General features: G+C 44.5%; 2 protein-coding genes across 3 annotated transcripts in view; one reads left to right on the top strand and one right to left on the bottom strand.

The window, feature by feature from the left end:
- Positions 1–15504, top strand: part of znrf3 (zinc and ring finger 3) — a 61473-nt gene extending 45969 nt beyond the window's left edge. Inside the window, exons 3-8 of one of the 2 annotated variants that reach the window (XM_062382158.1) lie at positions 4628–4702; positions 7551–7682; positions 8636–8743; positions 9564–9731; positions 11611–11713; positions 11856–15504. In XM_062382158.1, the coding sequence (XP_062238142.1) occupies positions 4628–4702; positions 7551–7682; positions 8636–8743; positions 9564–9731; positions 11611–11713; positions 11856–13597 (2328 nt within the window). In that variant the 3' untranslated portion in view covers positions 13598–15504. Of the gene's footprint in view, positions 1–4627; positions 4703–7550; positions 7683–8632; positions 8744–9563; positions 9732–11610; positions 11714–11855 lie in introns of both variants that reach the window. The other variant, XM_062382157.1, reaches the window with a different exon arrangement.
- Positions 15505–15883: 379 nt separating this feature from the next.
- coq5 (coenzyme Q5, methyltransferase) lies at positions 15884–19649 on the bottom strand. Its single transcript, XM_062379614.1, has 7 exons — positions 19488–19649; positions 18667–18816; positions 18343–18567; positions 18157–18263; positions 17509–17597; positions 16819–16930; positions 15884–16339 (listed from the first exon to the last, which is right to left on the bottom strand). Exons 1-7 carry the CDS (start codon positions 19633–19635, stop codon positions 16238–16240), a joined length of 933 nt encoding a protein of 310 aa, XP_062235598.1. The 5' UTR covers positions 19636–19649; the 3' UTR covers positions 15884–16237.
- Between the last annotated feature and the right edge of the window lie 2640 nt (positions 19650–22289).

Here is a 22289-nt window from a genome sequence, read left to right as displayed (position 1 = left end):
TCAAACGGCCGCGGATCCGGAGTGAAGAGCGGCTTCCAGCTCGGTTCTTATGTCTTCCTCCGGGCTGCAGAGGATTCCAGTCGGCAGCCACGTTTAAAACTTGAAGATTTTTTATTTTAGCCAAATGTAAATAATGTTTTGGAACACACGTCTCCTCTGAGAGCTGGAGCAGGGGGGAGGGAGGGAGGGAGAGAAGAGAGAGAGGGGTGACCACATACAAGGAAATCAATGGGAGAAAACTATGCCTTTATCTTTTAATAAACCGTAAAGCCAGGAGGCAACATGAAATTACAGCATAATAGCAGTGGAGTCTTCTGAAGACTTAATTGCCTTAATTATAGCACTGCAGAGAGAGCGAGAGAGGAAGGCATGAAGAGGAGGAGCAGGAAAGAGAAAGGAGGGAAGCAGAGGAGAAGAAAGTAGGAGAGAAAGAGGGAATGATGTGATGAAGGAGCTCGAGCATGAGCCAGATGTTGCAGGTGTAAGTGTGTTGCTATGTGAGCACACAACCTTCTGCTTCTCACACATCTCTGCACACAGCCACACTGGTTCTGTTTAGTCACTGTGCTGCTGCTCGTATGAGAATCCACGTGAATGGAGGAGCTGAGAGAAGTCTCTTTTCCAGACCAGTGAGGACGTCTCTCCCTCAGATCTTACAAGCTGGCAGGCTTACTTAGGGGATGCTAAACATAGCTTTCATTTTCCTCTGTGTCTAGACTGGGTTCTCAGTCCTTTCTGCTGCGGTTTCTGTTTCGCTCGGGTTGAAGATTGTCCCCTGATTCTCGTGCCTCTCTGAGCCAGAGGGAAGTTTGCTTAGCCAGCCGTGTTGTGAAGTACCTGTGGAACTCAGGTTCAGAGTTTAGCTGCTTTTTGATTCTTATGCGTGGGGACCTGAGATCATGTTTCAAGCTTTGAGGCAATTATTGGCAGTGATGGTTTTCAAGAGGAGATGGTTGACTTTGCTTTTCCCCTCAAAGTTTGAGCCTTGACTTCAAATCAGTTTGGATCTTATAAATTGCTAATTGCAAAAACTTGCACTTTAATGGCTCTAAAAGGAGCAACGCTTAAATTGGCACCTTTTGTATAGTGTCCTGTTCCTGTGGTTGAAGAAATACTCGGATCCATATAAAATGTTTATTTCTTATCATATTTTGATATCTTCTATTAAACTTTGTTTTATGCTGCACCTCATTTAACTGTCTCCTTGCTGCTAACTGTCATTATTAACATATTCCCTCGGGGGGGTTCAAGTCATTAAACAATCCGTCTAAATATACTCAAATAAAAATCCACAAAATAAGTGAGTGACATATTATTATAAATGACATAATTAGCTTGTTGTTGCATGCTCATGTAGAGATTAAAAGAAGCTCAAGTGGTAGTTTTAATAAACTATTTACTATGTAGTGTAATGTGGACGCCTGAAAAAGATTTAATATCTGGATTTTCTCAACTATTTCTCTTATTCTGACACTTATAGCAAAGCACAGAGTGCTGGTCTGTAACATCCAGGATCTTATCATGATGTCATCTGCGTGTCCAGATCTCATCTGTACAGATGTGCAGATCACAAAACGCACAAACAATTAAGAAAATATGACGACAAAACACGTCATTAACTTAATCGAAACGTAATCCAGGCCGATGGACAAACGCTGAGCCGCTCTGTCTCGATGGAACTTGAATGAATCAAGTTCACATCCCAGGATTAAACTCCGTCTCAAAGAGCTTTCACAACATCTCTTTACACAACATTTGAAGTTGTACCACCAGCTGGACTCAGTGAAGTGTTTGGAGCAACATGGTAAAAGTCCTGAGGGAAAAGAAAAAAAAGAACACACAGCAATAAATATGAATCCTTCCTTTGGTGTCCGACGCTGTGCTGTTTTTTTTTTTTTTTATAGTGTCGGGAAGGAGATGTGTCATGTTATTTTTTAAAAGAGCCAGTTTTGCCTGTGGCTGCATTTTTGTTGTCGTCAGGCAAGTCCCTGCACTGCAGCGTGTGGGCCTGCCCGGGTGGAGATTCTTCAGGAGGAAGATCTCTTTCTGCTCAGAGCGTCTTACCGAGAGCTATTAATTATTAACCGGGAGAGCGAACATCAAAGCAGCAGGCTTGAGCTGAATTAAATAGGGGCTGGAGCCTGGCAGTGTGGAGCTGGGAGAGAGAGAGAGAGAGAGAGAGAGAGAGCGGGAGGAGAAAAGAAACTGGGTGAGAGGGAAAGAGCCGAGTGAGAGATCTCGCTTTTGAACTTTCCAAGCACAAAAAGTGGAAGAAGAAAGCGTTAGAAAGTGCCATGTTGGTTTATGTAAAGGAGGCAGGGGGGGGGGGGGGGCAGGCAGCGAGTTTGTGTTTGTAATGTTTCCACGTGTGTGTTGAGGCTTTTGTTTCACCGCTGCAGGAAGATCGATCAGTTTTCAGGGTTAATTAGTCCTGAAGGAGCCACACTCACAAACAACTTGTCCGGGGATTAGACCAAAGAAGGGGGGGTGGAATTGAGATGTAGCTGGTTCACATGGAGCGTTCCCATGTTCCTGGAGCTGATTCACACTCACAAGTTGTATCTGGTGCTCGTGCCACCTCTTATTTCTCTTATTTCAAAGACCTTTTGTTTCTTCAGGTCCTCTTCTCCTCCTGCTGTGACTTGTCCACGCAGCCGTCGTCATAGTCGACATCAAAGATCCACACACGTGCTCCGCTGCTTCTGAAAGTATAGTTCATGGTAGTTTCCTTATTGATTCTGTTATTGACACGACGCAATCACCTCTTGTTATCATTCTCTCTGTGGAAGAGGAAGAACTAAACGCCTTTTTAACAGCAGACTGTTATTGATTTGGAACCAGTGTTGTATTGAATCCAAACTCACTTCAGCCGCACACGCTACTTCCTGGAGAGACCGATTTAATCATTAATCCCTTTTTCTAAGCCCCAGAATATTCACAGGAAGTAGTAGGAGTACTGCAGGTACACAGTGGAGAAGTAGAATCTCAGATAACGTCACGGTCATAAAACTGGATCGCACAAGATAAGATAATCCTTTTATGAATCAGCAAGAGGAATGGGCCTCATAAATTGAGGATTATAATGCTTAAGTTTAAGGAGATGTAATAAAATTATTACTAATACCTTCAGTGTAACAACAAGAGAGACAGTTGCAGTGTGAGAATATGGAGAGTGACTGGATTGCCCTTTAACCACATGATGATAGATGACAAAAGCTGTAACCAGTAAACAGTCAGTGGAGCTGCACCCAGTTTACACACGTTCATAAATATATCACTTCTCTTAATGTTGCTGAGTTCTTTCATCAAGTTCCGTGAATTGTTGCCTGAAAAATCACTGAAGAAAACGTCCATTAACACAATATTAATGAAACTGATTGATCCGCACCAGAACTCAAAGGGGGTCCTTCTTGGTTCACGTCCCATCTTTTCTCCAAGCGTTGTGGAAATCGGTCAAACAAACAAAACAAACACACAAACAAACAGGTGTGACAACACAAGAACACTTGCTGGGGTTTCCTTCTCCTTCGTGCAGCTGATGGGAAAGTGTCATCGACCTGAACAACACAATCGAACCTCCTGCAGGAACGAGTGGCGTCCATCCCCCCCGGTGAAGTTTCATACCGAGCTCCGAGGGTCCGACACCTGAAGTCAGTGTTTCCCTTCGACTCGTCACCGTCTGTTTATACTGGACGTTGACAAGCATTGAACTCAGCTTTCATCTTCGGGGACTGTGCTCAACATCCTCCTGTTGAGTGCTGGGACCTCAGGAAGCAACATGATGCGTTGGGAAAACAACACACACACACACACACACACACAAACACACACCAACCACTTCTCCCCGTCTCCGCTCCTCCTCCTGCAGACCAGAGCGCTGACACTCTCCAGCCCTGTGCCCTGTCACTTTGATCCTCATCCCCCCCCGCCTCCTCCTCCTCCCTCCGGTAATGAAGAGCGCTGGCAAAGGCCCAAGGGCACTTGATGGAACCAGGAGACGATCCCGGCCGCGCTCTTTTAGATCATGTGGTGCAGACATCAGAACGCCGTCTAAATAGGGCACCGTGAATCAAGAGGGGTGAGAACGGGTTGCAGGGTGGGGGGGTGGTGGGGGGGCTGGTTAAAGATAAGATAAAGGGAAGAGAATTTGGATTCTGGGTCGAGATACTTGAGCTTCTTGCAGATCCAAGCGTTTCCTTTCTCTTTCGCCTTAAGCAAAGAAACTGTGCATTGACTTTCTCCATCTCTCAGATGAAAGAACTCACATCTTCAGCTGGCTGGAACTCCCTGATTCCTCAGCTCAGCTCTGAGCTGCACACGGGAGTGAAGAGGTGCATGATGGGAGACAGACCCTCGTGGCCTAATGTGAGGCAGATGTACTTTTAGGTGACGTCACGAGGAGACGGGGAGATGAGCCACATGTGAACGACGGCTTGTTTACTTCTCTCCTGTCAGTTCTGCCTCTTCGCTTCCTCGTCTGCACATTCCTCAGGATTCAGCCGGGCAGGGGGCGCCCTCTAGTGGGCTGGATTTGCAGTGCGCGAAAGCTGAAGGTTCAGAATAGAATGCACTTCTCTCTTTTTTAGCTGAATGTGTTTTTAATGATTTCTTCTTCTGTGTTCTGCAGGCGAGGCGAGCGGTGCAGCGCGGGGCCACGGCCGTCATCTTCGACGTGTCGGAGAATCCAGATGCCATCGATCAGGTTTGTACACACCTCACACTCCCCAGGCATTCGCCAAAAAACGCCTAATCTGTGTGTGAAAGACGCTTTCGCTCTCCAGCCGCTGAACACAGCTCGCCCTGCCCTGCTGCCTGGCACCGTGTGTGTGTGTGTGTGTGTGTGTGTGTGTGTGTGTTTGTGCTGTTTGTGTAGACAATGATCTTTCTATCTTTGGTCCTGTTCATGTGGATCAGCCTGGCTCATTCAGCCGTCCTGGGGCCTTTGAGCTCCGACTCATGTGTGCAGCCGGGCACTGTGCTCCGAGCAGGACTGGAAATGGATATCCAGGGTTCAGCTTTCACTAGACCATGACCAAACTGCCTTGAGCTCATAATTGCTCAGGTAGCACACATTACCTCAGCCCCCCCCCCACCACCCCGAGACTCTGGATGTGTCTTTGAGTGCACATTGGGGGGGTGCACTCAGGCAGCAGGAAGAACAAAGTGTGTTTCCTCGTCACACACACCCAGACGCTCACATTCCTCCTCCTTCCAGTCTTTCTGGCTCCTGCGTCTTTGGGTGTTAGGAGGTAGAACACACGAGCTGCTCCTCCTGAGCGCCTTTGTCGCAAGAATTCTCCTGTGGTATTTATCCTCGCCAGGCCTAGACTTGCAGGTTTTTTCTTTTTTTCTCCTCCTCCTCCTCCTCTTCTCTCCCTCCCCTCCCTCCCTCCCTCCCTCGTCTCTTCTTCTCTGCCGCTGGGTCGTAAAGCGCGTAGCTGAGAGATAAAAGGGATTGCTCACAGACCACATCAAAGGGAGCGCTGGGCGGTTGTGTTAAATTCCCCCGAGAGGCATTTCCAGTCAGAGCGGCCCGATCAGCGGAGGCAGGCCCCACAAGGCCGAGGGGCAGGGAGGAGGAGCTTAGGGAGAATTAAGGTCCTGGGGCCAAAATTAGGAGAGTTAATGTTCTTGACCCGCTTTTTAATGTGAGGCCAAAGGCACAGAGGGGCTCAGACACTTTGTGGTTTTGTTAAGAGATGAGTTAAGTTTGTTTATTAAGTTTTTATTCCACTTCCACTTTAGGCTTGCGTTTGTACGTTGACTTTTCACCAGCGTGTTGTTCGTCAGTGGGCGAGTGAAAGTCGTTTCTCACAGCGGCGGCTGAATTGAGACGCGACATCAAACGTTTTCAGCATCTATACTTTTTTTTAAAACCCAAAACTTACAGTAATTCACTGGGGAACATGACGACAGCAGAAGAAATAGAGATGCGAATATCCTCGGTATTTCCCTTGGGCTTTTTTAAAATTACAGATCCAACCAGCAGACGAGAGAGAGAGAGAGCGAGAGAGAGAGGGCAGAGCGCAGGGGGAGGAGTGAAGGAGCATGTCAACTGACAGAAGAGCCAGGACATACTATTCATCTTCCATTTCCTCCTGCTCCCCCCTCTGGCAAACTCCGACCACAGTTTCCATGTCTTGAGCCTATAGGTCATTTTCCCCAGTTGGTAAAAGAAGGGCTTATGTGCTTCTCTTTTTCTTTTTTTAGTTTCTAAACGTCCAGACGGTTCATATCCACATTAGGTCAGTGGTTCCTAAACTTTCTGCCTGATGCAACCGAGAAGTTGAGCAACGTCTGCTCGTGGTCCCACATTTCATCCTTCAGGTTTTATAAACATTTGAAAAAGAAAGAAAAACTCTAAAGCAAAGTCAGTCCTGGTTATGATTAAAAGATTTGAAGTTGCACAAAATCCAAACGTCTTCTGTCACGCTGAAGGATTTCTCTCTGTCTGTGTCGGCCATTAAATGATTATTTAATTTTACTTAGATGTCAGAGCGCTTTGTATTTTTCTTTCTAGTTTGTATTTGTTGTGGTCGATGACTCCAAAAATCAAATTTATCAGTTAAACTAAAATTTTTATGAAAAGCCCCAAACAACAGGTTATTTACATCATGAGGTCTTTACAGTTATTAAATAGAGAAACCAAACAGTTTGAACAACGAGCAAACACTTGTTGACAGTGGAGAGGAGAACAAACCAGATCCAACCAGTCAGTATAATAATAATGATAATGATAATGATAATAATGATAGCTTAGTATGGTTCATGAGAAGAGTAGATGTGTTGGGTTGAGATGAGAGAAATGGAGGAGAAAGCGGTTGTGTACTCGTCTGGTTTTACTCGTTATTATAATGACAATAATGATAATTGTGATATTTATTTTAGTTTATAAAGATTGTCCATTTAAAAACTGCAGCAATGACAGCAGTTAGAATAACAATGGTCATAATGATAATCATAATAATGATTATAATGATCATGATGATAGTGGTTGAGTGGAAGCAGATCTGGATCCTGCGGCTCTCGGGTCCCGGGGGTTGAATGAGGACAGAGCGGAAAAGATCAAACTAAAGGCGAGAGAAAAACAAAGTTAATGACCTGTGGCCGTGAGAGAGAGATACATGATGGAGGGAACAGAGGGAGAGACAGAGAGAGAGAGAGAAAGAGAGTGATGGCTCATGTTTGTTTCGTGAGGTTGTGGTTTTGATCACGATTTGCCGCTTGCTGAACGTTCTGTCGCCGAGTAAACCTGCAAACGCTCAGTGGACCAAGAGACCCAAGAGGATTGTGGGTGATGACAACACCTCCCATGATCCCTCGCTCCCTCTCTACATCGAACTTCTTCTGTCATTGCTTTGATTGGGAGACCCCTGGTGGCCGGAATTAGATATTGTGCATTTAAATATGAAAACTTAAAAGTAAATAGAGGAAAAATGTGTAATTGGTGGAGTGGCGCTTTGATACAAGCCCAGCACTGACCAGATGAATGTGTGTCATGTTGTGTATCAGTACATGTGTGTTTGATGTGTGTGTCCTCTCGTCCTCAGCTCAACCAGGTGGCCGAGGATCCTCTGAAGCGGCCGGTGGTTTACGTGAAGGGCAACGACGCCGTCAAGTTGATGAACATCGTCAACAAGCAGAAAGTGGCTCGTGCTCGGATTCAACACCGACCACCGAGGGTAAGAGCTCAGACCGAAACCCCAAACCGCCGCACAGCAGATGACTTCCACGTGTTTGTGTGTGTGTGTGGGGGGGGGGGAGACACACAACTGTGAACTCGTGTGAGCAGCTGAACGTGAAGCTGCTGCACCGACTTCTAGGATGTGAACACACAAACGAAAATTCCAGCTGTGAAATCTGACCCCTTCTTCTTTCTTCTCTTCTCCTGCGCTGCGCCCGAGGCTGAGGACTTTTCTCTTTGCGAGAGATTAATATCGGCCATTCAAAGAGCTGTTTGTTTGCTCTGAATATTTGATAAGAGACCAACACACTTTGAGGTCAAATGACTTGACATAATGAAGGCCCCAGAGAAAGGACTGTGATAAGAGAGAAGCCAAACAACCTGGTCTTTGCTCTCCAGCACTTTGAGACGTGAGCACGGGTTGGATCTGAAGTTGAGCTGAAGTCTGTGTCCTGATCGTTTAGTTTTTCAATTAATTAATCATTTAATAAGTGAAAAGTGTTTGTGGAGAAAAAAACTTAAATAGTGAAGTTTTAAAATTGATATAAAACTATGGAAAAGAGCAAATGGATACTAGAAAAGATACACACAAGACAAATGAGAGTAAAAATTACATAAACAAAAAGAAGACAAATCAAACAATGTAATTAAAAGCAAATCCAACATCACCTGTAGTTTTTATAAAGACAATTTCAAAACATCCATAATTTAATATGTGAGTGACTGCTTAAATCCCACGAGGCCCAACAACCTCCTGATGAAACCACATTTAAAAACAAAATGAAAACATACATGTGAGTCGTAAAAGGTCTGAAAAGGAACTAAATCAAATATCCTGCAGCACAAGTGGAGATAAAAACTCAGATTGTCTTCAGGGACCATTTCAATCAGCTGCACGTGAACATTATTTGACAAATGTGCGTTTCCCTTTGTGCTCTTCTCCCGCAGCAGCCCACGGAATACTTCGACATGGGCATATTCCTGGCTTTCTTTGTGGTGGTGTCGCTGGTTTGCCTCATTCTGCTCATCAAGATCAAACTCAAGCAAAGGAGGAGCCAGGTCAGTGTCTGAATACACTCGTCACTTACTGGGGAACAGATGAGAAGTCTGGGAACTATTTATTATCCCAGTTCGACTCGAGTCGGATCAAATGCTCGCGTGTCTGTTACATGAAAACACACCCACAATCCAGAATGTGTGTTTCCCGTCAGCGCGACCTCCCTGGGAGTCGCAGGCGACAGCCGCTGATGTGGTGTGTTGACAAAAAGCTCCAGTGGAGGTTTGCATCAGGCGCTGAGTCGGGATTAGCATTTAATTAACACTGATGAGAGGTCGGCCGCCGGAGAGACAAACACGGAGAGAAGTCACGATGGAGCAGAAAACCTGCTGCGGCATCCGCTAAGACGGATGTAATCCTGCCACTCAACATGTGTGTGTGTGTGACTGTGTACAGTGTGTGTTTGTAATGGTTGTGTGTCACTGCATCGGATGACTTGGTCTTGACTTCCTTTGGTGGTTTATCAAAAGAGCAGGTCACACCCGGGGCAAATTCATTACATGGGAAAAAAAAAAAAAACTCTTCCTTCCTCAAATGTGAAACAAATAATAATTAACAGCTTATGGAGTAAATATTGTTTAATACATTATTATTTCATGAACACATTTGAACTGTAAACGTTGAACTAAAGTTCCAAAGGAACGAAGAAGGAAGGAAGAGACACTGAGCTGCTTTCAGACACTTTTCCTAAAACTATCCAGAGGGGTTAAATATGTGAGAAGTCGACTTTTAACGTTTAAAGTCAAATATTTGCTGATTGAACGTGCAGATGTTTCCCGCTCTGACCCTGTCACCCCCCCCCCCCCCCCCCCCCCAACACAGAGCTCCATGAACAGAATGGCCATCCAGGCTCTGGAGAAGATGGAGACTCGCAAGTTCAAGGCGAAAGGAAAGGGGCAGCGCGAGAGCAGCTGCGGAGCCTCTGATTCGCTGAGCAGCAGCTCCACCTCGGACTGCGCCATCTGTCTGGAGAAGTACATCGACGGGGAGGTGAGAGAAGTTCACACAGTTTTATACAAGTGTTAGTCTGTGGTGCCTCCACTTGGTGACGAACACAAAGATAGTGTTGTGTTTTGTTTTTATTTTACTGATTTAAGACTGAGGAGCAAGGAAACAATTATGAATTAAATCAAATGATATGAAATGATGTGTCTATTTGTGAAGCCCCATCAGGTCATCTGTGTTTTGTGGATATGGGCTAAACACAAAATATGTCAACTACAAAAACTACAGTTTTAACAACTCAAAGAAATCAAAGAAATCTGAAAATATTGATCCACATCGAATTATACACGCTGATAAATATGCCTGTTTTTTCTAAATCAACATCCATGAATTATCCTCTGAAATGTAGAAATATGCCCTGAAAAATCCTAGATCCGCTCTTTAAACTGCATCTACACCAAAATGTAATGGCTGTTTCACACAAACACACAAAGACACACAAGTGATGTAACAACTGGCTTGACAGAGATAATAAATCTGACTTTTCTATTGTGTTTGTTAAAGGAATAATGCAAATTCAAGGGGGAAATAGTATTTATGCTGATATAAATAAGCTATGATTGAAGACAGAATCAAAACATGTGTTTAAAATTGAGCTGTGTCTCAATGCACGGGTGGTTTTTACAGAAAGGCAGCAGAAGCGTCTGAATTCGATGTTTTAAAGTCTCGATCGAACCGTACGAAGTGAATCACGTGGGATTCAAACCTCTGAATTTAGTGCCGAGTGTGTGTTCGTCTCCACACACTAAACATTCTAGAGCCCTGTGGACAATAGAGTGGAAGTTCCCCCCCGATGTGCTCGGGGACCGCAGGTCTGCCGTCCTCGCTGACGTTCCTTCCGGCGCCTCTCAGATGTTTCGCTCGGCCTTTCAGAGCACCTGGAGAGATAACGCTACCCAGGGTGCACTGGGCTGTGATTACACTTCCTGTTTTCTCAGTGTGGCTTTTCTTTAAGGAGTCATTGTGAAAACACGTCTCCTAATCTGGGGACTTTGAGTCTTTACTGTAACAGCAATTGCTCATCGGCATTCATGGCCACTGGGTGGGTGGGGGGGGGTCAGCCCGCGGTGCCCAGGGCGACACAGACGGTGTGCGGGCGGGCTTTTTGTGCGGTTGTGTGTCTGCTCGATGAGGAGCAGAAGAAAACACAACAGAGCATGGCGCCAGGATCGCACAGAGGAAGTGGCGATATAAAAGACTGAATGGCATCAAAGCCTCTTTTCTTTTTTTTGAACCAAGCAACAAAAGCTGGGGAAGAAAAATAACCCAAAGATGAGTCACATCAAGTCTTTATGGCCGAGCTGTTACTGGAAGAGAGAATATTACAAATCGTTTTCATTGTGTTGCTGTTGAGTCTGAGTTCCTCCATCTCTCAGCAGAGTGATGCCTGTTGTTCATATACAGCCGTCGCTTGCTCTCAGCTTCAGGGTCCTGTTGGTTCTGAGTTGTTCTCTCAGGTGTAGACTTTTGTTTTTAGCATTGTGTTAAAATAAAGTTTGCGTCTATTAAAAAAAAACGCTAACAGCTCTTTGAGGCTTTGCTGCCACCTGCTGGACGTTCGATCAAGGCCCAACTACACATTTATTCAACCGCTGAGGAATTAAACCGTGTTCGTTTGTCATTTTAAAATCAACTCGTGCCGGGTTCACACCTCCACAAACTTCCATGGACATCAGTCAAGTAGTTTTTGCTTAATGTTCGTCACAGACAAACAAACGCACACAAGGACAAAACCTTGAAGGAGATAATAATTTGTTATTTAGTCAAATCACATGATTCTAATTGTCATTGCTGTATTTATTGATATTTGCACTTTAGACAGTTGTTGCATTTGAACTCAAGAATGTTGTGTTGTCCTCTGCAGGAGCTGCGGGTGATTCCCTGTGCTCACAGGTTTCATAAGAAGTGCGTGGACCCCTGGCTGCTGCAGCATCACACCTGTCCCCACTGTCGACACAACATCATCGGTGAGACACAACTCCAGTCCTGTGCTTTGGTGTTGAGATAATAATTAACGTATTTCACTGAAGGAAAATGTGTTCCCTGCTTATTTAAAGATTCAACTTTTCATTTGCTAAATTCTGAACGTCTCATTGTTTGTTTCCACAGAGCAAAAGAAGGGGAATCCAGGGGCAGCGTGCATGGACCCTGGGAACCCGGTGCACGCCCGGCAGCGGGTGGTGCTGCCGGTCCACTACCCGGGCCGGGTGCACCGAGCCGGCCAGGTGACCGCCTATCCAACCAGGACCAGCATGGACCCCCACGGCAACGCCATCACAGTGCTCACCGTGGACCAGCACCCGGATCCCCAGGGTCTGTACCCAGCCCAGTCCACGTCTGCCTTCCTGCGGAGCTACCACCCCACCCTCCACCTGGACCACTCGCTCAACCCCCACCACTGCGGCCTGGAGCACCGCGGCCCCCCCGCCTACCCAGCACAGCCGCACCACACCGCTTTTAAACGACCCAAGTTCCACGGTCGAAACTTTTCCCGAGCAGCCTGCTTCTCGCAGTACGAGACCATGTACCAGCACTACTACTTTCAGGGGCTGACTTTCCCTCAGCAGCCCGAGGCCGGCCAGGTGCCCGTGGTGGGGGGGCACCTGGGCGGGGCCGGGGCCCACAAGGGCCACCACAGCCGGGCCTTTCAGCAGGGGCTGCTGTACCCCACAGTGGTGCACATGGCTCCTGCCTCCTCGTCGAGGGTCGGTGACGCCGGCAGCTCGTCTGGCCTCAGCTGTTACCACGGCCATCGCTCGGTGTGCAGCGGCTACCTGGCCGACTGCCCCGGCAGCGACAGCAGCAGCAGCAGCTCGGGTCAGTGCCACTGCTCCTCCAGCGACTCCATGTTGGACTGTACTGAGGTCAGCAACCAGGGGGTGTACGGGAGCTGCTCCACCTTCCGCAGCTCGCTGAGCAGTGACTACGACCCGTACGTCTACCGGAGTAAGAGTCCGTGTCGGGGCTCTGCCGGGGAGGGGGGGGCCGCGGCTTGCACCACCGTCCCTGCAGAGGACTCGTCCCACGCTCCCTCGGGACACGACTGCCTCCAGCTCCCTCCTGGAGCGTCGGGATATAACTCGGGGGACCATCTCTCCAACTGCAGCTTGGAGCCCAACTACAGCAGTCGCTCATCACTGGAACCCAGGGAGAACAACACCAGCACTACCTCAGCCGGCGCTGCCGAAGCCACGGGAGCAGACCGGGGGAAAGGGGCCCAGGAGGACTCGGGGGAGATCGGGGCCGCGGCTTGTAGCTGCTGCTTCGAGGTGCTCCCTCCCAATGTGGAGTGCAAGGGGCAGGACTCGGACCAAGCTGGGCCTCTGGCCTCAGGACGCTGTCACAGGGGGCTGGACTTTCAGAGCTCAGCCTCCAAGAACTTCTTTGCTCCCGAGCACATGTGTCCTCCTTCAGAGCAGGTGAGCTACGAAGGGCTTCCCTGCTGCTTCTACAAAGAGATGAAGGTCCACAGGGCCACAGCAGGGTGCTACACTGAGGACTACGCTGTCAACGTGCAGTATGCACATGCAGACTCAGATGCCTGCACTGGACAGGGCTGCTGTGAACTCAACCAGAGGATACCCATAATTCCCGAGGACACAGATTGTGAACTGGGTCCAGGAGCAGAGACCAAGAGCAGCTTACTGCCCATCAGTGTCACGGTGGACGCAGAGGTGAGGACAGGGGAGCAGCACGAGCCCAGCGAGGGCTTCTTCACCTCAGGACAGTTTAGAGGTCAGCCGTTCCCTCAGGAGGAGGAGACCAGGGCTCTGTTCCACCCGCAGCTCTCTGCCAGTCCCGCTGCGTTTGGAAGCAGCTCTTCAACGAATGAGGGCGGTCTGGGTATATGAACTTCACCCGGAGAGAAGGGACAGTTTAAAGTGTGTGTTTGGTACCGTATCAGTCAGTCAATCATTGAAACCCTCAGTTGCCTTGTTCTAACCTTGCTCTCTGAGCACTGAATGTTATCATCTTAGATTGTGTGGATTTCTACTGAAGGGCCTGATGTTTCTATCCAGTTCATTCCTGTGGCCACTAACGTCTCGGCGCCCAGTGTCACCACAGCGCCGGGACAGAGTGATGCTACTCACATGAATGGAGGTTGTTAACTGAGACTAGAAGTAGGTTGGTACTGGCGTCTATCGGGCGACGTGTGTCTGCTGCTGTCGGGGGTTCGATCCCCTCAGAGATGCAGGCCCGTTTCTTCAGATGTTGTCGAGAGCAAGTTGTGGAGAGATTCCATCTTTTGTGTGAGATCTAGGAATCTGAGATTTCTCTACTAAAAACAAGTACACTCTTAATTCACCGATATCTGCATCTACATGTATACATCGTGTATATGTGCGCACATGAACACTGACTGCCTATAAAAGCTTCAACCACCAACTCAAATAGGTTGTATGGACATAGCTATACCAAAACAGAAAGACATGATTGTTGTTCGTTTGTTTTTGTTGTTTTTTTAAACTTTTTTCAAGAGCAGGGAAAAGGGTCCACGAGCGTCGGTGACCCACGTGTTTCTCTGTGGAGAAGAAGCTATATATTACACAAAATGCATAGAAATGTGAATGCAAGGCTGACACTGGTCTCTAATCGATTTAACACAGAATTTGTTTTATGCATTGCATTTCTGTCCAGTCGTGGCCTACCTGTACGGGATGGGCCAGAGCAACGTCAAAGCCTTATACGAGCTATTTGTAGCAATATCTAAAGACACCGCACTGCTTCTGGTGGAACTCCGAAGTGACAGTGTCGTGTGGGGGTGAACACACTTTGTTTTTTTTTCCTGGAGGGGAGTGTGTAGCGCTCCGAGTGTTGTTCAGACGCCCCCTTAAAAGTGTATTTTTTTTTTTTTTTTGCTGTCACTTACCCCGATTTCCTCAGTGAGGCTGATAAATATCTATAAAAAAATAAGGTTCTTGCATGTATCAACAGGCCAAAGGAAAGTAGCTGGAAAAGACTCATATTTCATAAGGGTTCCTTATTGTACTGTGACTTTAAACAAAAGAAAAAACGATGCAGTTATACACATAACACAACGTGTTCGTTTGGAATCATATCATGCCGTGCATAATACATACCCGCGATATCAATGCTTGTCATTCATGCCTTTCTGTTTGTCCTGCAGACTGTTTTTATACTGTTTCTATGAAATGTACACATTCTCAACACGGAGGAGAACCTTCTGAAATAACCCTATTTATAACCCAGTGCTGTAATCAAGTGAGAATCTAATCTTGCCTTTTGCATAGAGATATGTACCTACTGCAAATATAACATTTTGGGGGTACTTGAGTCACTATTTAATTTTTTTTTTGTTTTGTTATTGTTTCTAGCACTTAAAAAGATTAAAAATGTGTACAAAATTAATATTTTTTAATTTTTTAAGAATATAATTATTTTCTGTCATTACCATTACAAATGTTTAAAGGCTAGAAATCAATCTGTGTATATTTCTGTACCTGTATAGCAAAACACATTTCATAAATGGAAATATGTTCTCTGAATATTTATTTACTAATATATTTATCTTTAAGCCATGTCTTATGTTCAGAGTGTATAAAGGTTTGAGTTATTTGGTTGCTTTTTATTCTGAGAAAAAAAATCACTAACATGAGACTTTGTATATACATGGTAATTGCACACAAGACGATTAAATCTTCTCTGACCAAAAAACTGATTTTAAAACTTTAGTACCATACAGTTTTGTAATTAAAGTGTACAAAGATCTGTAAAATATACAGTTTTATTCAAGTAACCCGTGTTGTGCTGTTCTCCTTTTCTTTGCATTCTACACAGAGGTGTCACATTTCTTCTTAAGTAATTATCTCCCAGTAGAACACATACCTTATGAAAACAAATTTAAATGAACAAGATCTGCATCAAGATCCGTTAATTATTTTCTGAGAATTAAGGAATATGCTGAATTCTATCTCACAATGTTAAAGAAAACATATTCTTGGATCCGTCCCCTGATTCAGATCATCCCCAGAATGTAATGGGTTCCTTCTTGGGTCAAGCTTCACCCTTCCATAAAAAGTCCATGTAAATCAGTTCAGTAGTTTTTGCGTATTCCTGTTAAACAGATGAAAACATAACCTCCCCTGTGAAGGTAATAACTGGTTCAAACACGCAGATACGATTTTGCAGGTTTTATTTTTTCACAGTGAAAATGAAGATGTTACAAAAAATATTCAAACCCATATGTTGTCAGATGGTTCAACCCACTGGGACATTTAGTTTTGTTTCTCTGCCAGGACTTGAAATCTTAGAGAAACTATCCACAGCTTCACGAACACAATAAATACGTGCACTGACCTCAGAGTTTTTGAAAGTGCACGGTGGCGTCTGCAGAGCCGATCGTCTTGGGTTCACGTTCTGTTCGTGAACTCCAACGACAGTTTATCACACAGGCAGAAAAAGCCGGAAACACAGAGCCAGTCTTTTTTGCTTTCATGTTTTTTTCCTCCACAGGATGTTCAGAGTTCATCTCACAGCTTGAAGCCGGAGTGAAGAGCCACCACTCCACCGGTGAGGTTGTGGAACTGAGCGCAGTAGAATCCTGTGTCTTCAATCATACGTTTGAACTCCTCCTGCAGGAGGAAGACATCAAGGGACTCAATCTCCTGAGTGACACACAGACTCGTTTCAAGAATTTAAATGAGCTTTAAGATAAATAAACTTGACTTTGAATAGACTAATGAATATTAATTAAAGAATGAGTCAACTTATCCACAGTAAATAAGTCAGCAGGTGTTTTGATTAACAATTATTTATCAAGTGAACAAACTTCTGATTGCAGCTTTTTCTTTTTAAATAAGAATCTAATTGATTTGAAAGGGAAATTACACGTTTTATAGACTTGAGTAAATCCAATTAATCCATAATTAAAATGATTATTAGCTGCAAAAGTATCCTGCATGTTTATTTAAAAATATCTTTGGTGCAACTCAACATTAAACTTAACTCCCACAAGATAAAACATTTAAGTTTAAACACAGAATTATAAAGAGATAAAATCATATTTAAAGTAGCAAAGAGAGACTGAGATGGTGAGGATGGTTTTTCTCACCTGATCAGGGAACCTGCGGATACTTTCCACTAGATACTGGTACGACTTCCAGTCTCCAGCGATCACTTCTCCCAGAACTGGGATCATCTGGAAACTGTACGCATCATAAAGCCTGAAAGAAAAACAAGAACAAGACACAGGTTACTGGAGAGTCTTTAACATATCCCATACGTATATTGGTCAGACTTTCAAACTGCATGTGTAAATGAATCTGCTTTTATTTTTATGGTATGAAACAGCCACATGTAAATGGTTTTAAATATCTGCAAAACCTAAACAGCAGAAGTGTCTGAAGATCCAGTTGACAGACAACATTACTGTACGTTACAAAACCAGTAGAGGGCAGTGTTGCTTGCGGATGTTGAGTTCCTCACAGAAATCTCACAGTTTACAGAGCGACACAAAAGATCAACACGATAATATGAGAACACACTGAGCCTCCAAAAAAGATCAACAAACATTATGACCTCTATGAAAATGTATTTATCATTGTATTAGCTATAGTTGCAGATGGTGTACCTAATAAACTGACAAATGAGTGTAAATATCTTCAGTCAGTTAATAAATTTATCGAAGCAAAGTACTAATTAGTTTTTGTAGAACATAGAGAAACTCCCATTTGTTCCTGTTTGTATTGATCTTTTTTTTACAGATTTCATAATGATTTCCTGAGTGGACGCTCGTCCTCACTTTGCCAACACGGGATTCGTCACTTTGCTGAATTCCAAACACAGGAACCTGCCGCCGGGCTTCAGGACCCGCAGAGCCTCCTGCAGTGCCTGAACAAAAAAAAGAATTAGAGTTAGAAGAGAAGAGTCAATCAATTTAAAATCAAGCATCAACAACAGTTATAAAATCACTTATGTTATTTATTTAGTGGATCATTTGTAGAACTTAGCATATGAAGCTACAGATAAACTGAATAGCAGTTGGCCAATTGAACCTATTGGAAAAATAAAACATGAAATCACAAAAGAAACTTTAAGTGCACGTCCTCACAACGAGAGCCTGACCGAGTTTTGTAGTAAAATAAACTCATCAAGCACATGCACAAGATGAAAACAGTAGTAAAAGATCATGTGAGGCGTTTTGTTTAAGAATTTGACAATTTAAATCAACACATTTGACATTTTTTCCTCTGTCAAAGGTAATATAAAGTAGATAAACAGTAAAAACGTTCATCGTACAAGTCGTATGAAGCATTAATCTACTCAGAGTCTGAAGGAGAAGAGGTTTCGAATGCATCTTACATCAATATTCAACCCTGTTTAGCTGATATCACTGAAACTGAGCTTCAGTATCAGCGTCTTTATTCACATGGCTCCTCCGGTCTCTCACCTGATCGATGTGAGTGACGTTGCGGATGCCAAAGGCGATGGTGTAAATGTCAAACTGCTCGTCATCGAAGGGAAGTTCCTCTGCGTCCCCCACCACCCACGATAGCCCTGAATCACACACACACACATAGATTCATCAGATCCAGTCACAAACTGATAACTAGAGTCTCCTGAGGCAGATATTTACCAGCACTGGTGCCCGTGCTGTCAGCTTTCTGTTTGCCCACTCTCAGCATCTCCTTGTTGATGTCACACACCACCGCCCTGGACTCCCGGGGCCCGTCCTCGCCCTCCGTGCCGTAGCGGCTGGAGATGTCCTGCCACGACTGCGTCTGCATGGACCGAACCGAGCGCCGCTCCCGCCGCTGCTGCTGAGATCGAACGTACTCCAGGAAACGGAAGGCGATGTCCCCTGCAGGTCAGGAGCAAACAAAACGCGGCTGTGACACCAGAAGGGGATTTTCAGAGGTGTGTGTTTTCTTTAGACGTGCACACACACACACAGCGTTACCTGTTCCACCTGCCACATCCAGGAGGCGTGCCCCGGGCTGAGGGTGCATGACGTGCAGCAGCGCGTCCTTCCACAGACGATGAACCCCGAGACTCATGGCATCGTTCATGACGTCATACTTCTGAGCCACGTTCTCAAACACCTTATACACTGCAGAGGCAACGAGAAGGAATCTGTTTAACACGTGTTTTCTCTGTTAGATGGACTTAATATAAAGATACTAACATTTTACTGCACTGAAGTTTCATGACCCGATGAGTTTGTTCTGCTGTTTTAATGTATTGGGCGATATTAAAAACATATTTTTATGTTTCTCAACACTTTCAGGGGGGGTCATGGATCATTGACAAACTGTCTTCAGATACAAGAACATGCTAAATGGGGAACAAGCACAAGCAGCAACAGGATCATTTATTTAACTCAAAGTCAACTACATGAATTCAGTGCATGATCCAACCTTGCTGGTAAAAACGTGATTTAAATCTTAATACAAATTACTGTCTCATACTTTTAAATTCGGCATTAATGAAAAAACCCTGCACTCCAATGCATTCAGGTTAATTCCCATTGAAATAGCGTTAACACACGTTACAACGCGGAAGACAGCGCATACAACACGTTTATAGAGGTTTTATAAAACCAGAAGCGTCACAGTCATGGATGAACACATGAGCCGAATCATCCAACAAATTCTCCGGATTCCGAAAATCACTTCAGAACTCGTCTCCTCGTCTGTTTTGATTCTCCTAGAAGCGTCTGAATGTTAAATGATAGGGTTTCTGAACGGGGTTCGGTGGTAGGTCCGTCGGACCGTGACTCGCCTCGCTTCGCTTTCTCCTCCTCCGGAACCGTCTCGAAGCCGAAGTGAGTTTTTCCGTCTCCGCTGAAACTTCGAGCTGAAGCTGCGACTCCGGAGAATCTCCCGAAGGAAGCCCGGAGCAGCTGAGGGACTCTGCAGGGCGCCGCCATGTTGGATTACACAAGCGGGGCGCCGGTCTGACGTCATCCACATGCGACGGTGTTTGTATTCCGCAAGAGCTTCATCTGAATAGAATAGTATTATTAAAAGAGACTTAAATGAGATAAATAAAAAATAATAGAATAGAATAAAATGCAATGTTATTTATTGTTATTATATCAGGTACAATTCAACAAGTAAATAGAAGAAAATATAAATAATTAAAATAATATAGGATTAGTTTAATTCAAAGATCTTTATTGTTATTATACTCAGGTACATTTAAACAATTAAATATAAGGAAATTAAATCAATTAATTTAAAGTAAAGTTAAACAAAAATTTTATTCAATGATCATTATTGTCTTTATTCTTAGGTAAAATGAAACATGGAATAAAATAAAATAAAAACTAAATCAAATTCAAGGATCTTTATTGTCAATATACTTGGTTACAATTAAACAATAAAATAGAATAGATTAAGATATACAGATTTGTAGTACAACACAAAAGGAAAGAAGGAGCTGGGCTCTGAACTCCTGTCAGTGGATATCACATCAACCAGCTCCACAACCCAAACTTTAATGACATTAAACAGAACAAACTCTGACATTTAAAAAAAGCTGACAGTTGCACATTTTGAGCATATTTGACGTGATCTCTTGATTATTTTCAGCCTCGATCGTGGACCCTGGGGGCGGATGGTGTTAGGAGTCGTGTATATAAACAGTTTTCAGCGGCTTGGAGCTACAATAACAGCAGGAGAAGTCTGGAGAATTAAACAGGCCGACGCACGCACTGGAAACCACTGAAGGGCATAACACCGCCTTAATCGCACCAGGGTCATAGACAGTACTGCAGATCAAGGCCGATCCAAACAGACAAGTTCGTGCACGGCCACTAAACCTCTTTGACGCACTTGGTTTTCACCTCCATCATCATGAGCCCAGCCTCTGTTGTTTCTCTGTCATTCCTCTCTCCTAATCCTGGCTGCCTTCAGGAGCCTGAGTGCAGAGAGCTGCAGGTATTGTCTTCCTTCCCTCTCACTTTCTCGTTCTTACAGTAACCAGACCCTGGACCCGCATTGTCCCCATTGTCGCCTTAATTACTGGTCGACTCGGGTTCAGGGCGATCAGCTTGCACCGCTTTCTGTTCCTCGGCCTGTGGGAAGGTCGACTGGAGAGGCCGGGGCTTTTCACAGTGACCCAGAGGAGTGGAGGTATGTCTGGGGGATTGTGATGAGAGGGAAATCACTGAGGGGTCAGGGAGCGGCAGCGTGGAAGGTCTCAAACATCCTTCTGTCCTGTAACAGACGTTTGTTTGTTTGCATGATCAAACAAAAACCTCTGGACGATTTACCACGAAGCTCGGTGGTAGGATGCATTACGGGTCAGGGAAAGGACCCGTTTAATTTGGTTGTGGATCCAAATCTGGGGGGCAGATCGAGGAATATCTTTTCACTTTCTAAAACATTGCGATATGGATGTTTTTCCACATTATCATTAATTTCTCATATAATAATTTATTTATAGTGATAGAAAAATAAAATCTGCCAGATTTAGAGGACTGATATTTATGAGATGTGTAATTTGGTGCATTTCCAAGTAAATATCAGGTATAATGAATTTAAATGTGGTTTCATGAAGACACAGTTGGGCCTTGGCGGATTGTAAAGACTCTTTTATAGTAGCTCTAGTTTAATTGACATATTTTTACTTAAGTATAATCAATATTTTAGCCATATATGTGGATATGTTTGGCCAATAAAGATAATTTTATCAGCACAGCTACAAAAACAAAATATCAGAGTTAATGCTCATCTTGACTGGGCCTTGTTTTCATTATCACCAGCAGAGGGCGTGAAAGGATTGTTTATAATTCACTGTTTCTTGTCTCATGAATTTGATTGACTGGGATTCTGATGAGAGATGAACCCAAAATGATCTGTAGATGTGTTTTCACTTATTCTCTCATGACTTTTCGTGTTTGAGATCATCAGTAGGATAATGATATGATCAAACCATAGAATGACACTCAGTAGATCCAACAGTCCGCTTATGAAGACTTCACCAGATCCAGATTTTTACTTGGATCTGCACTCAGATCTCAGTCCTCTAAATACGTCTGATTGCTTTTGAATCAAATCCATGAATCCCTCTCTGAAAAACCGATGGATCCAGGCCCTGATCTGGATCCACACCATGACTTGATGGGTTCTTTCTCGGGTCATGCCCCTCCACAAAATGTCATGGAAATCAGAGGAGACATTTTTTGCATAATCCTCAGACAAACAAATACAAACAAAACAGCGATAACAAGATCTGAATGAGGTCAGTAAGTCGTGTTTCAGTCAGAAGCACCTGAGCTTCACAGGTAACTTGATCTGAGATTTACAGCCAAAAGATGTTTGTCCTCATGATTCTGGATGCATCTCTATAGGAGCCTGTTTGGACGCACTTGAAAACACGGGATCATTCAGAGCTTCTCTGTGGAGCACAGGAGAGGAACACCTTTCATGTATCAATAAATCATACGTCCAAACATCCCCCATGTGTTCCAGCTTATTACACGTCCTTCTATGTATTGTTTTTTTTTCATGGTGTTCCAGATGTAAAGATGGCCTCCTGCTGTTCCCTCTCAAAATGTGCAGGTTGCATGCTTGACCT

Source organism: Platichthys flesus, chromosome 3 (genome assembly GCF_949316205.1).
Source record: "Platichthys flesus chromosome 3, fPlaFle2.1, whole genome shotgun sequence".
Lineage (NCBI taxonomy): Eukaryota > Metazoa > Chordata > Actinopteri > Pleuronectiformes > Pleuronectidae > Platichthys > Platichthys flesus.
The sequence above is the reverse complement of the archived record's forward strand: the minus strand, read 5'-3'. Positions and strand labels throughout refer to the sequence as shown.